This window comes from Phoca vitulina, unplaced genomic scaffold (genome assembly GCF_004348235.1).
Source record: "Phoca vitulina isolate PV1807 unplaced genomic scaffold, GSC_HSeal_1.0 scaffold34, whole genome shotgun sequence".
Taxonomy (NCBI): Eukaryota; Metazoa; Chordata; class Mammalia; order Carnivora; family Phocidae; genus Phoca; species Phoca vitulina.
Window position 1 is genome coordinate 11,583,575 of NW_022589737.1, and position 14,085 is coordinate 11,597,659.

Sequence of the window (14,085 nt, forward strand, 5' to 3'; positions counted from 1 at the left end):
GATGAAAGAAAGAACAAATGAATGAATGGACAGACATGGGCATAGATTCAATTAATTAAAAAAAAAAAGGCAAAACTTTTTGAAATCATGGCATTAGCAGTCAAGAATCTGTGGAGTTCCTGAAGGCAAATTTCCAAGATTTGAAGGGAATGGAATTCAGATGAAGTGGCTGGAGGTAAGCTTGTGTGGTAAACAGAACAACAAAGAACTGTAGCCAACAAGGTGATTAAAGAAGATGGCTAACAGACACATGAAAAGATGCTCAACATCACTCATCATCAGGGAAATGCAAATCAAAACTACAATTAGATATCACCTTGCACCTGTCAGAAAGGCTAAAATTAACAACAAAGGAAAAGACTGGTGTTGGCGAGGATGAGGAGAAAGGGGAACCCTCTTGCAGTGTTGGTGGGAATGCAAACTGGTGCAGCCACTCTAGAAAACAGTATGCAGGTTCCTCAAAAAGTTAAAAATAGATCTACTCTATGACCCAGTAATTGCACTACTAGGTATTTCCCAAAGGATACAAAAATACTGATTCGAAGGGATATATGCTTTCCAATGTTTACAGCAGCATTATGAACAATGGCCAAATTATGGAAAGAGCCCAAATGTCCATATGTCCATTGACTGATGAATGGATAAAGAAGAATCAAACTGAGATTTTGTATATATGTATGTGTGTGTGTATGTGTGTGTACGTGTGTGTGCACATGCACGCATGAGCATATATATTCATCAGCCATCAAAAAGAATGAACTCTTGCCATTCGCAATGACGTGGACAGAGCTAGAGAGTATTTTGCTAAGGAAAATAAGAGAAATATAATTTCACTCATATGTGGAATTTAAGAAACAAATGAACATAGGGTGAACAAAAAAAAAGAGAGGCAAACCATTAAACAGACACTTAACTATAGAGAACAAACTGAGAGTTGCTGGGGGTGGGGATGGGTTGGATGGGTGATGGGTATTGGGGAGGGCAGTTGTGGTGGTAGGCACTGGGTGTTGTGTGGGGTGATGGATCAATGGGCTCTGCACCTGACACTAGTATTGCACTGTATGTCGACTAACTACAATTTAAATAAAACCTTGAAACTACAAAAAATAAATAGATAAGTCCAACAGAAGCTACATTTAGATAACGTCTTTACATGACTGATTTCTAACACAAAGTACAAGGGGACGAGTCAACCAAACCAATGCAATGAATTTTTCTTACTTTTCCAAAATTCTATTCACTATCTAATTGCTTTTGCAAATTTCAGATTTTCAGTAACAGCAGCTAGAACTAAATCCAAGGACCAAAACAGATTTTAAGATGTATGATCTAAGGACAACTTTATTGTTTCATTTTTATAGAATGACTGTATTTAGGTTTTCAGTAGGATAGAAATTTAGCCTTTAGTCCTACAGAGTTTTGGGGAAAAAAAAATGACATTGTCTTATTTGCTCACTTTAACTTATCCTAAATTAAATTTTCTATATTAAAGCTAATGAATCATACTGAAAAAGAACACAAAAGGTTTAACTTTCAAGACCTGACTTTAACTTAGCAAGTTCATTGAGAGTCTCAAAATTATTCAAACTTTAGACAACCCAAAAAGTATTTTCTAATATGCTTCATGATATAATAAGCTAAAAAGCTAACGCATATTAAGCAGATTAAATGAAATTTTCCTTAGCAAGAGATTTAAAATTAAATTTAACAGACTAAGGGCAGAGTGTCAAAAACAGTATGTTTTAGTTTACATATAATGGTTTATTTTCATTTTTCATATTAATTTTAAAACATAATACAAAAAGACTAAAATGAAGTCTAAAAAGAATATTCTAATAAGAACATGCTCTTGCAGTATTTATTTGTTTCTTTAAATATTTTTATTTATTTGATAGAGAGAGACACAGCAAGAGAGGGAACACAAGCAGGGGGAGTGGGAGAGGGAGAAGCAGGCTTCCTGCGGAGCAGGGAGCCCGATGTGGGGCTCGATCCCAGGACTCTGGGATCAGGGCCTGAGCTGTTACAGTATTTAGATGTTTTAAAGCATGTTAAAATTAAAAATGTGTTTCTGAAACAGGTATATCTGGCTTTGAAGCCACAATTCATCAATACTGTTTTCATATCTAGTGCTAACAGTCAATGTGAGAGCTCAGTATTAACTGATATCTTACTGATGCTAATGATGCACCAGGCACTTGCTGTGTGTTATCTGCATTGGATGAGCCTCAGCACAATCCTGGGAACTACAATTTTTACTCCCAATTTACAGATAAAAACCTAAGGCACACAGAGTTTGAAAACTAAGCCAGATTTGCACAGCTATAAGACTAGAGCCAAATTCTATCTTACTACCTCTCAGGCATTATATTTGTCTGTCACTACACGAAAAAGGGTATGTCAACTGCAGCCTGGGTGGGGAGGGGACAATTTTTTAAAAAGGATGATTAAAAAAAGGATGGAAGAATGAATAAACGGACAGATAGGTGCACTGACTCAAGCACCTTTACCAAAATAAAGGTCATCCTCATATTTTCTTCTAATTTTAAGGAATTAAAATAACTTTACAATACAATTTTCTGTAGTCATCCATTTTATTTGGTCAGAGCAAGTATCAAGGAAGGACTAATTGTTATAATCAGGTGGCCATTGAGACAGTACATGGTACTATACAGGACTTCACCTTTGGGGTCTGGATTCCTGGGTCTCCCTCTCCTTACGTTTGTGATCTCAAGCAACTAACAATCTTCCTGTGACTTAACTTCCTCATCTGGACATATAGCAACTACCTAATAATAAAGCAAATGGGCCATGTGAGATAACACAGAGAAAACACATGACACAGTAGTTGCTCACAAAACATTAGTTCCAGCTAAGTATGCAAAAGAATGTAATCAAAAGATACACAAACTGCAGCTGAATGAACCATGAGGGAGTTAAGCCATAAAAAGTTTCTCTGGGTTCTGAGCCACAAACTTTCATGTACCATAATATATTTCAAATACACAGGGCTCAACTCTCTTAGGTAAGCTGTTCATGAAGCTTTTTCTTTTAACCTCTCAAAATTCTCATAAGCTCCAAGCAACTCTGAGAAGTCGCCGGATCAAGAGTCAGGAGATGGGGTTTTTCCCTCTCTGATCTTTTCCTCCCATTCTAGACCTGAACTCATATACCTTGTTGGCAAATCTGAAAGGATGAAGTCTAGCACTGTTTGACAGAAACATAATGTGAGTAAATGCAAACCAATGTGAAATTTTAAATTTTCTAGTAGCCACATAAAAAAAAAATTAAAGCAAGTGAAATTTAACATTTTACTTAACACGATTTATCTAAAATATTATCATTTCAGTACTTAAGCAATATAAAAGAAATTTTGAGATATTTTACATATTTTTTGTACTAAAACTTTGCAATCTAGTATGTGTTTTACATTTACAGCCCATCTTAATCTAGACTATCATTTTGAGTGCTCAATAGCCATACGTGGATAGCTGCTATCATACTGGATAGTGTAGGTCTAGAGATCAGTTAACTACAATCACTTTCTATATAAGATATGATCAATGGGGGGAAAGGCCATTAAAACTATATATCTAATGGAGAACTGAGTTTAAAAAGCAGATTTTCTGTATCTTTTAAAAACAATTATATAGTTTTATAAAAAAAAAATACAAATGTCCCCCATTCTTCTATGTATTAGAACTGGCTTTTCCTTGAAATAATGACACTGTAGGAATATTTATTTCTAATATAGTAATATCCTCTTACCCAAGGTTTTGCTTTCTGTGGTTCAGTGACCCACAGTCAATCACGGTGTGAAAGCAGATCATCTTCCTTCTGACATATTAGATCAATAGCAGCCTAACAATAACAATATACTGACAATGCCTACATTATTCATCTCACTTCATCTCATCATATAGGCATTTTATCATCTCACATCACAAGAAGGGTGAGTACAGTAAGATATTCTGAGAGAGAGACCACATTCAGATAACTTTTATGAGAGTATATTATTATAATCATTGTATTACTAGTTATTACTGTTAATCTTTTACTGTGCCTGATTTATAAATTAAACTTTATCATAGGTATGTATGTATGTACAGAAAAAAAACATAGTATATATAGGGGCAAGACAAGTTGGTTTCAGGCATCCACTGGGGGTCTTGGAACATATACCTATGGATAAGATAGGTGTACTATTGTACCTCCTGAATATTCTGTAGAAATTTTAAGGCAAGTAGTAAGATCTTGACATTAATTGAAACATGTAAAATTATCTCAAATATATCAACATTCTTACTTTAGGATATTTAGTGCCAACTATCATTCCCTACTTATAGTTTCTATTCTACTCTGTATCTTACAATCTATAGAAGATAGATCCCATCCTTGGGGCATTTTGCTTTACTCTAATATTTATTTGTTAAATAAATATGGGCCAAAACTAGAGTAGACTATTAGATTTCTGCAATATGAAACAATAATGCAACAGGAATTAGATTTTCTGTAGAACAAAAAGGGTAAAAACATTAAAGTTTTCCTAATTTTTTTTTATGTTTATAGCTCCTGGGAACTTTGTTTTTGAAATTTAAAAAAAATTACTCAAAATTAATTTGTAAATACATAACCTAAAGAGCAGCATGCCCATGTTTCATTGTTTCCATGCCCATTTTCTCATTACTGCAAAGGAAATTAAATAGAACCCCGTGGATGAAGCTGTGTGGCTAGAAATGAGAACAAGACTAAACTATTTTGGTTTGGCCAGACATCCCAGTAAGAAAAATATAGCAGCCAAGAAAATATTTTGGAAGAAGGACAAATTTAACATCAGTTTTGATTGTGGTGTCACAAAAAAGGCATGCATTACAGAAGATTTATCAGACCATCCCAGTTTGGGATATGGTAGAGGGAAGGAAGAAAACACATTACAACTGAAGCACAGTTTCCACCTCTCTACACGTATTACCAAAAGAATTTACAAATTCTTATCATTCCATCAGTCACCTGTAAGCAAACAATTTTACAGTCTTCTCCTTATATATATGATGTCATCTGACAGAATGGTCTAGTTCACTGTTCCCAGACAGGATACACTATAAAAGAGGCATTAACAGGGTAATAGACTACCCACATGTCCCTCTCCAGACCTGTCATTCCCCAGGGGAGAGAAAGAGGGGTGGTATTACAGGTGTGAAAGGGTCATTCCAGGTGCAAGGAAGAAAAACAACATAGCAGATGAACATAGTATCTGAAAAGAATGGGAGCAGGTAAGAAAGAAGTATGAAAAAATACCATCAGATATAATGGGCATACACCACAAGTTTAGTGTCAAGAAGACCTAAAATTCAGAAATCCCAAGAAACAGGTCCTAAGGAGGAAGTTTGTCAGCAAGTAGAGAGGCTTTAAAAAACCATGGTAGGATTCAGAGGCAGGACTTCGTCAATGAGAAGGGGAAAGGAATTTTAAGTACTGGTCATCTTCCTAGACTGGGGGTTGTTAGGCTGCCTAGTTTTCAATGAGCCACAGATAAGTTTCAGAAGACCCCCTAACTCATATAAAATTTAATGAGATCCCTCAAACATCTACTAAATAAGAGGCTACTAACTCATTCTAAGGAATTTAAGGGCTTAGCTGTTTGGCAAACAGAACTTGTAGTTAAGATTGTTATCCCAAATAAAAAGTAAAAATTAAATCCCTGAGCCTGCATTGTGGTCTCCAGTTCCTTAAATTTGTCTAGCTGAAGTGTTAGACTTGCCAAGTGCCCAGTTTATAGGAAAGAGTCAGGTTGCTTCAGCTGGAGGGAGAAGTGAAGCAGAAGTGGCTGGGAGCCAGGCAGGGACTAGAACTCTTCCCAGTCTTTGCTCTGCCTGTTTCCCACCATTCTTAGGCAATCACTGATGGGTTTCCATCAATAAATGAATTTCATCAAATTTATTAAAAATATATTAAATAGTGTCCTCTTTTTCCTTCTCCCCAACATCTCCACTAAAATAGAAACAGATATTTTATTTCTTATTATAAACAGATTTTTTAACAACTCACATAGAAAAATATGGATTAAATCATCTTTTAGATTATCTATGTATTTAACTATTGTTATCTCTTCATCTCATGGGACTTGAACATTATATACTAACAGAAGATTATCTTGACTTATAGAACTTACTTTGATTGATCACAGATGATGCATTATGAAGATGTCTACTCAGGCAATACTGTAACATATTATGGTAGTACTTGGAGAAAATGCTAAGAAAATGAAGTAAGCTTATAAAGACCAGCCACCTGCTCTTTCCTGTAATGCAATTTACATTAGGGAATCCATTACTTTTTACACTAACTTAAGAAAATAAATGACTTCATAGGGAAGTCAGGCAGATCCCAGCCTTGCAAGAAAGTGGAAGGGAACAAAGGAAGAAATATAACTTTATGTCTTCTCCTTTCACCTAAAGGTTTAGTAAATGGGTCGCTTTAGTGGTGAGCTGTATTTACTTAGGTATATATAATGTAAACCCTTTTAATTTTTTTTAATTTTTCCATTCATAAACTATTTTTAAGAGCATTTTTAGGTTTATATAAAAATTGAATAGAAGATATAAAGGGCTCTCATATATAATCCACCAACCTCCACCACACACAATTTCCCCCATTATTAACATCTTCCATTAGTGGGGTACCATTTGTTACAAATGATAACCTAATATTGATACATTATTAACTAACCTCCATACTGTACATTAGGGTTTACCCTTTTCATTGTACATTCTGTAGTTTTGAAAATGTATTCACTATTACAATGTCATATAGGATAGGTCCACTGCCCTAATAGTGTCCTATACTCTACCTATTTACCCTCCTCTACCCTTCCTGTCCCTTTTGGTTTTAAAAAATCACAATTTTCAACAGAAAAACATTACAAATTTTGTTTTCATAGGATGTGTTGTAACTACTATTTTGTAAGTAAACTGAAACTTACCGGCTCAACAAATTCAAACTTCTTTTTTTCTTGAACCTCTTGAATTTTAAAGACATATTCTAGTGATGCTTCATAAAAATTCTGATGTTCTCGGTCAATCTGTGTATCTGCCTAAAGAGTAAAAAAAAGGCAACTCATGACACAAAGAGTAATTATTGATGGTTCTATGTAGAAAAAGGACTCAAATCCTGTTCTACTCCAAAATCTTTATTAAAAATTAAGTTCTACAGGGCGCCTGGGTGGCTCAGTCGTTAAGCGTCTGCCTTCGGCTCAGGTCATGATCCCAGGGTCCTGGGACCGAGCCCCGCATCGGGCTCCCTGCTCCGCGGGAAGCCTGCTTCTCCCTCTCCCATTCCCCCTGCTTGTGTTCCCTCTCTCGCTGTGTCTCTCTCTGTCAAATAAATAAATAAAATCTTAAAAAAAAAAAAAAAATTAAGTTCTACAAAAAGTTTTAATATAGCAATTATTATTATGTTTTGAACATACAGAGATGAGGAAAACACAGTCCTTGCCCACCAGAGTTTATATGATATGGAGTGTGAAGATGGGAGGGAGAGTAAGTATACAACATTCACCATAAAAAATATAAAGAAGGCATATAAATATATACAGAAATTTATGGGATCAAAGAAAAAGAAACTAAATTCAGGAAGAAAATGGTGGTGGTATGTGTTGAATCTTAAGATGAACAACTGGCAGTAAATAGTGAAAGATAAAAAAATAGTCACTCCCATGAAAAAGTAAAGAGGCATGAAAGACACTGACAGAGTTTGGCTACAGAGTAAAAAAGTAGAGGACAGGAGGGTGAAGTAAGGTTGGCATCACACTTTAAAAAATCTTGGATACTTTGTAACAAATTTGGATTTTAACTAAGGGAGAATCATTTGAGACTATTCAGTAGAGTCTCATCATTAAGTGAAGTCTTAGAAAGAGAATACTGGTAGCAGAGCCAAAAAAAAAAAAAATTCAATGGTTCTAGCCTAGTGAAATATGTTCTATCAATGTTATGCATATTTATTATGCATAACTGCAATAAGGTTCTATTGATAAAGTGTGGGAAAGTGTTGTTGAGATAATTCTACCCCCCCCCTTTTTTTTGATGTTGCCTCTCCTCCATGCCCACTATCATCTTCTGATGTCCTCTTTAAAACTGATGTTGCTGGAGTGGTGGGGGGGGTGGGAGGGATGAGGTGGCTGGGTGATAGACATTGGGGAGGGTATGTGCTCTGTGAATTGTGCAAGACTGTTGAATCACAGATCTGTACCTCTGAAACAAATAATGCAATATATGTTAAGAAAAAAAAAAAAAAGAAGATAGCAGGAGGGGAAGAATGAAGGGGGGAAATCGGAGGGGGAGACGAACCATGAGAGATGATAGACTCTGAGAAACAAACTGAGGGTTCTAGAGGGGATGGGGGTGGGAGGATGGGTTAGCCTGGTGATGGGTATTGAAGAGGGCACGTTCTGCATGGAGCATTGGGTGTTATACGCAAACAATGAATCATGGAACACTACATCAAAAACTAATGATGTACTGTATGGTGATTAACATAACAATAAAAATTAAATAAAAAAATAAATAAAACAAACTGATCTTGATAGTAGAGAATCATGATTTTACTTTTCTTTCCCAGTTTTGTACTCTTCACTGCCAGCTGAGGTTACTAAAAGCAGATGAAAAGAAAAGAATGGGCTCTCTGGAGTACTAAGTATCCACAAACAATAATCTGGGAATAGAAAATGCTTTGGAGCCATTTTACAATGATAATTTCACATATAAAAGCTTTAAAAAATAAAATTAAGTTTGCTGGCTTGAACATCATAGCATATTAAAATATCATTTGAAACACCTTTAGTAATAATTATTTATTTACTATAAATTTATTTATATAAATAAAAATAACCCAATATTATTAGCAACTCATTAGAGATTTTTAAAGTTGAGAATTCCAAGTTTCCAAACTAATATACAAAAGAACATATAAATCAGGTAGAAAATTTGGACCAGAAGCTTCTCAGCTCCCAGAAAATAGTTTAGGATATATATACCAAGAAAATCAGCATTCCATATAAATCGCTGTATTTTCTTCTTATCACTGTTTAGAAGAACACAGTATTTACAGAATGAATGGTAAGGAGGTATCGGTGGTGGTATGCTAATCAATGTTTAACAACTGGGTCTCTGGCGGGAATGCCTGATTTGCAGTATATGCTGGTTTCTGTGGTGTAAATATTCCCCAAATAGCCAGTTCCAAACCACAAACCTAGTATCACTGAATGTGGAAGTTAGAAAGAGATAAGAAAATCAGCTCTTCAAAAGAAAGCTCCAGTACAACACTGGGTGTAAAGGATGTGAGAATATTCCAATCTCAAAGATATCATTCTATGCCACAAGTTACCTCTGAAGCTTTTCTTTACTTTAAAAAATAATGGCATTGATTGTATAGACAGGCACATAGGAACAAACTAAAATGTTGAGACACCTTTACAGCATAAGATGGCTATTTGCGGTCAAGAAAGCTGTGAAAAAAGAGTTAAGCACAGCAGTCATGAATGCTCAACTGAAAGGCCTGTTTACAAGGCTGGTCCTTGCTGGCATCTGGGAATGTGGATTTCAGGAGGGTACCTACCACCCTAACAGGTAAGAGTAGCTCACTGTCCCTAAATCGTGCCAACAGTATGATTTATTTTGAATACCTGTTTTCCTTCTGGGAGTCTGGAATTTAAGGATATGACAAGCAGAGAGTACTTATGTGACCAGCCCCCTATAAAAACTATGGGCACTCGGTCTATAGTGAGCTTCTAATAGACAACATTTTACATGTGTTGTCACAACTTATGGCTGGGGGAATTAAGCATATTCTATCTGTCTCCGCTGGGAGAGGACTCTTGGAAGTTTGTGCCTGCTTTCCCCCAGTTTTCATTCTATGCACTTCTGCTGATTTTTCTTTATATCTTTTCACTGTAATAAATCATAGCAGTGAGTCCTCCTAGCAAATCACCAAACTTAGGAGTAGTCTGGGGTCCCCTGACCTAAGAGTATTAAGTAATTTCCTCAGAAACTTATTGCCATGCACAATCTCATATCATCAAAAGACAGGGAGTGGGGGCACAAAGAGGAATAAAAGAAAATAATTGTTTTTACCGTTTGCCAGTAATAGATGTTTTCCATCATCTCCAATCTAAACAACTATATTCAATATACCAAAACTGCTTTGAAAAGTCATCCAGAATGCACAGAGCTTAAGGAATACTACAGTTTAATTATTTTCCAGTACAAGATTTAGAAAGGCTTTCTTTTATTTAAGATGACTCCCTTTAGTACTTAAGCTCAAAGCGTGTGGTTCACTAGAAGGCACTTGCTCATATATCCACTAGCAACTGTTGCTATGTATTTTGTACTGGATAAGTAGGATAACCATGTAATTTATTGTCCCAACTTTTAAAACTAAGCGGGAGCATTAGGAATATTTATGCCAGAACAATATGTATAAACTGCTGTTTACAAGACAAAGGGGACAGTAAAGTCATCCTGCTAAAAAAAACAAGTTAATTTCTTAAGAAAACCATATTGTTCTGCAGATATATAAATTCTTCCCCAACTACAATAAGCTACCTACATCAACTTAAGGAAAAAGCTTCATGTGGTATTTGTCAAATCACCTCCAGAGGAGAAAGAATTTAAGCTGGACTCTGAAAAATGAAGAGGTTTAGAATAGTTGGAGATAAAAAAGAGAGGAGTTTGAAAGAGGAAATAGAGTCAAGAAAAGTTATGTTTCAGTAGATTGCATGGTTTGGAATAATAAGAAATGAGAGTTAAGGCATAAGATAGAATGAGTGCAAACTTCATCATATGGACAGGACAAAAGCTTGAGGAAGATGTTGATTTGCCAAAGCAGCATTTCAAGAAGATTAAAGTGAGGACAGTGTAGAATATATTGACTAAAAGGCACGGCTGAGTGCATGTGATGATAAAAGACCATTTATTTGATAGGGGTAAAGGTGTTTATATACCCCAGTAAGAAAGAGAAATTGAAAGATGTGGGTGTGAGAAGCAAGGGGGGAGAAAAAGTAAAAGATAATTTTGATAACAAGAAATAATACCAGCATTAACAGAGAATTAAAGAAATGAGAAGTAGGAGCAAATTTGAGAAAATCATGATGGGAAATTTCACAAGGTCACTAAGAATTGATAGCCTGAAGTCCTGGGAACCAGCACCAGCTAGTGCAGGTGGTAGGGTATGATGAAATCATGACCCAGAAGACACTCATTAAGATGCTACAGAGAGTACGGAAGAAGATATTTCAGGGACACATACACTATAACAATAGAGGCATAAAGATAGAATCTAACGGATTCCCTTCATTTAGGAGGTGGCGATAAGAGGAACCTGTTGAAAGACTATTCAGTGATATGTGGAAAACCAAAATCTGAATTTCTATAAGAAACTCATTTTCTCCTTTATTTTTTTCCCAGATTATAAAAGAAAAATATATTCATTATTGTAAGCTTACTCATTATTCATTATTAAAACATAAATATAAAAATAAGAATTATAATCCTACTGTTAATATTTTGATATGTAACATACACAAACGTAAATAAACCTGAATAATACTGCACATTCTGGTTTAAACTCTACTTTTTTAATTCCAGTTAACATACAGTGTTACATTAGTTTCAGGTGTAAAATACAGTGGTTCAAAAATTCCACATATCACCCAGTGCTCATCAAACAAGTGCACTCCTTGATCCCCACCACCTATCTAACCCATCCTCCCACTCACCTCCCCTGTGGTAACCATCAGTTTGTTCTCTATACTTAAGAGTTTGAATCTTGGTCTCTCTCTCTCTCTTTTTTACCTTTGCTCTTTGTTTCCTTTTTAAGGTTTGTATTTATTTCCAGTTAACATACATACTGTGTTTCTTAAATTCCAAATATGAATGAAATCATATGGTATTTGTCTTTCTCTGACTGAATTATTTCACTTAATATTATACTCCCTACCTCTATCCACATTGGTGCAAATGGCAAGATTTCATTCTTTTTTTTTTTTTTTTTTAAAGATTTTATTCATTTGAGAGAGAGAATGGGAGAGAGAGCACGAGAGGGGGGAGGGTCAGAGGGAGAAGCAGACTCCCTGCTGAGCAGGGAGCCCGATGCGGGACTCGATCCTGGGACTCCAGGATCATGACCTGAGCCGAAAGATCATGGCCAACTGAGCCACCCAGGCGCCCAAGATTTCATTCTTTTTTATGACTGAATAGTATTCCATTACACACACACACACACACACACACACACACACACACACACACACACCACACTTCTTTATCCATTCACCTATCGATGGACACTTGGGTTCCTTCCATATCTGGGCTACTGTAAATAATTCTGCAATAAACACAAGGGTGCATGTATTCCTTTGAATTAGTGTTTTTGTATTCTTAGGGTAAATACCCAGTAGCCTGATTACTGGATCATAAGGTAGTTCTATTTTTAACTTTTTGAAGAACCTCCATCCATGTTTCCACAGTGGCCATATCAGTTTGCATTCCTACTAACAATGCAGAAGAGTTCCTTTGTCTCCATATCCTCACTAACACTTGTTTTGCTATTTTTGATTTTAGCCGTTCTGACAGGGTTGAGGTGATATCACATTGTAGTTTTGATTTGCATATCCCTCATGATAAGCGATGATGTGCATCTTTTCATGTTTCTTTTGGCCATCTGTATGTTTTCTTTGGAAAAATGTCTGTTCATGTCTTCTGCCCATTTTTTAGTTGGATTATTTGGTTTTTGGGTGCTGAGTTTTATGGGTTTTGAGTTTTACAAGTTCTTTATATATTTTGGATACTAACACTTTATCAGATATGCCATTTGCAAACATCTTCTCCCATTCCGTAGGTTGCCTTTAGTTTTGTTGGTTGTTTCCTTTGCTGTGCAGAAACTTTTTATTTTTGATGTAATCCAAAATAGTCTATTTTTGCTTTCATTTCTCTTGTCTCAGGAGACATCTAGAAAAATGTTACAGCCAAAGTCAGAGAAAATACTACTGATGCTCTCTTCTAGGATTTTTATGGTTTCAGGCCTCATATTTAGGTCTTTAATCCATTTTGAATTTATTTTTGTGTATAGTGTAAGAAAGTGGCCCAGTTTCATTCTTTTGCATGTTGCCGTCCAGTTTTCCCAGCACCATTTGTTAAAGAGACCATCTTTTTTCCCATTGGACATTCTCTCCTCCTTTGTTAAAGATTAACTGGCCATATAATTGTGGGTTTATTTCTAGGTTTTCTATTTTGTTCCACTGATCTATGTGTCTGTTTTAGCACCAGTACCATACTGTTTTGATTACTATAGCTTTGTAGTCCAACTTAAAGTCTGGAATTGTGATACCTCCAAGCTTTTGTTTTCTTTTTCAAGATTACTTTGGCTATTCAGGGTCTTTCGTGTTTCCATACAAATTTTAGGATTATCTGCTCTATTATTTTCTGTGAAAAATGCTGTTGGTATCTTGATAGGGACTGCACTGAATGTGGAGATTGCTTTGGGTAGTATAGACATGTTAACAATATTTGTTCTTCCAGTCCATGAGCATAGAATGTCTTTGCATTTCTTTATATCGTCTTCAATTTCTTTCATCAGTGTTTTTAGTTCTTAGAATACAGGTCTTTCATCTCTTTGGTTAGGTTAATTCCTAGGTATCTTATTATTTTTGGTACAATTGTAAATGAGACTGTTAATTTCTTTCTGCTGCTTCATTATTGGTGTATAGAAATGCAACAGATTTCTGTACATTAATTTTGTATCCTGTGACTTTATCGAATTTATCAGTTCTAGGAGTCTTTCAGGTTTTTTATATAGAATATCATGTCATCTGTGAATAGTGAAAGTTTTACTTCTTCCTTACCAATTTGGATGTCTTTTATTTCTTTTTGTTGTCTGATTGTTCTGGCTAGGACTTCCACTACTATGTTGAATAAAAGTGGTAAGAGTGGACATCCTTGTCTTGTTCCTGATCTTAGAGGAGAATCTCTCAGTTCTTCCCATTTGCTATGGATTTTTCATATATGGCCTTTATTATGTTGAGGTATGTTCACTCTA

General features: G+C 35.6%; 1 protein-coding gene across 2 annotated transcripts in view; it reads right to left on the bottom strand.

The window, feature by feature from the left end:
- The window catches only part of ARHGAP42 (Rho GTPase activating protein 42), a 292,609-nt gene that overhangs the window by 78,232 nt on the left and 200,292 nt on the right, over positions 1 to 14,085 (bottom strand). For both annotated transcript variants that reach the window (XM_032426433.1, XM_032426432.1), the window contains one exon: positions 6,980 to 7,090. In XM_032426433.1, the coding sequence (XP_032282324.1) occupies positions 6,980 to 7,090 (111 nt within the window). The remainder of the gene's footprint in view (positions 1 to 6,979; positions 7,091 to 14,085) is intronic.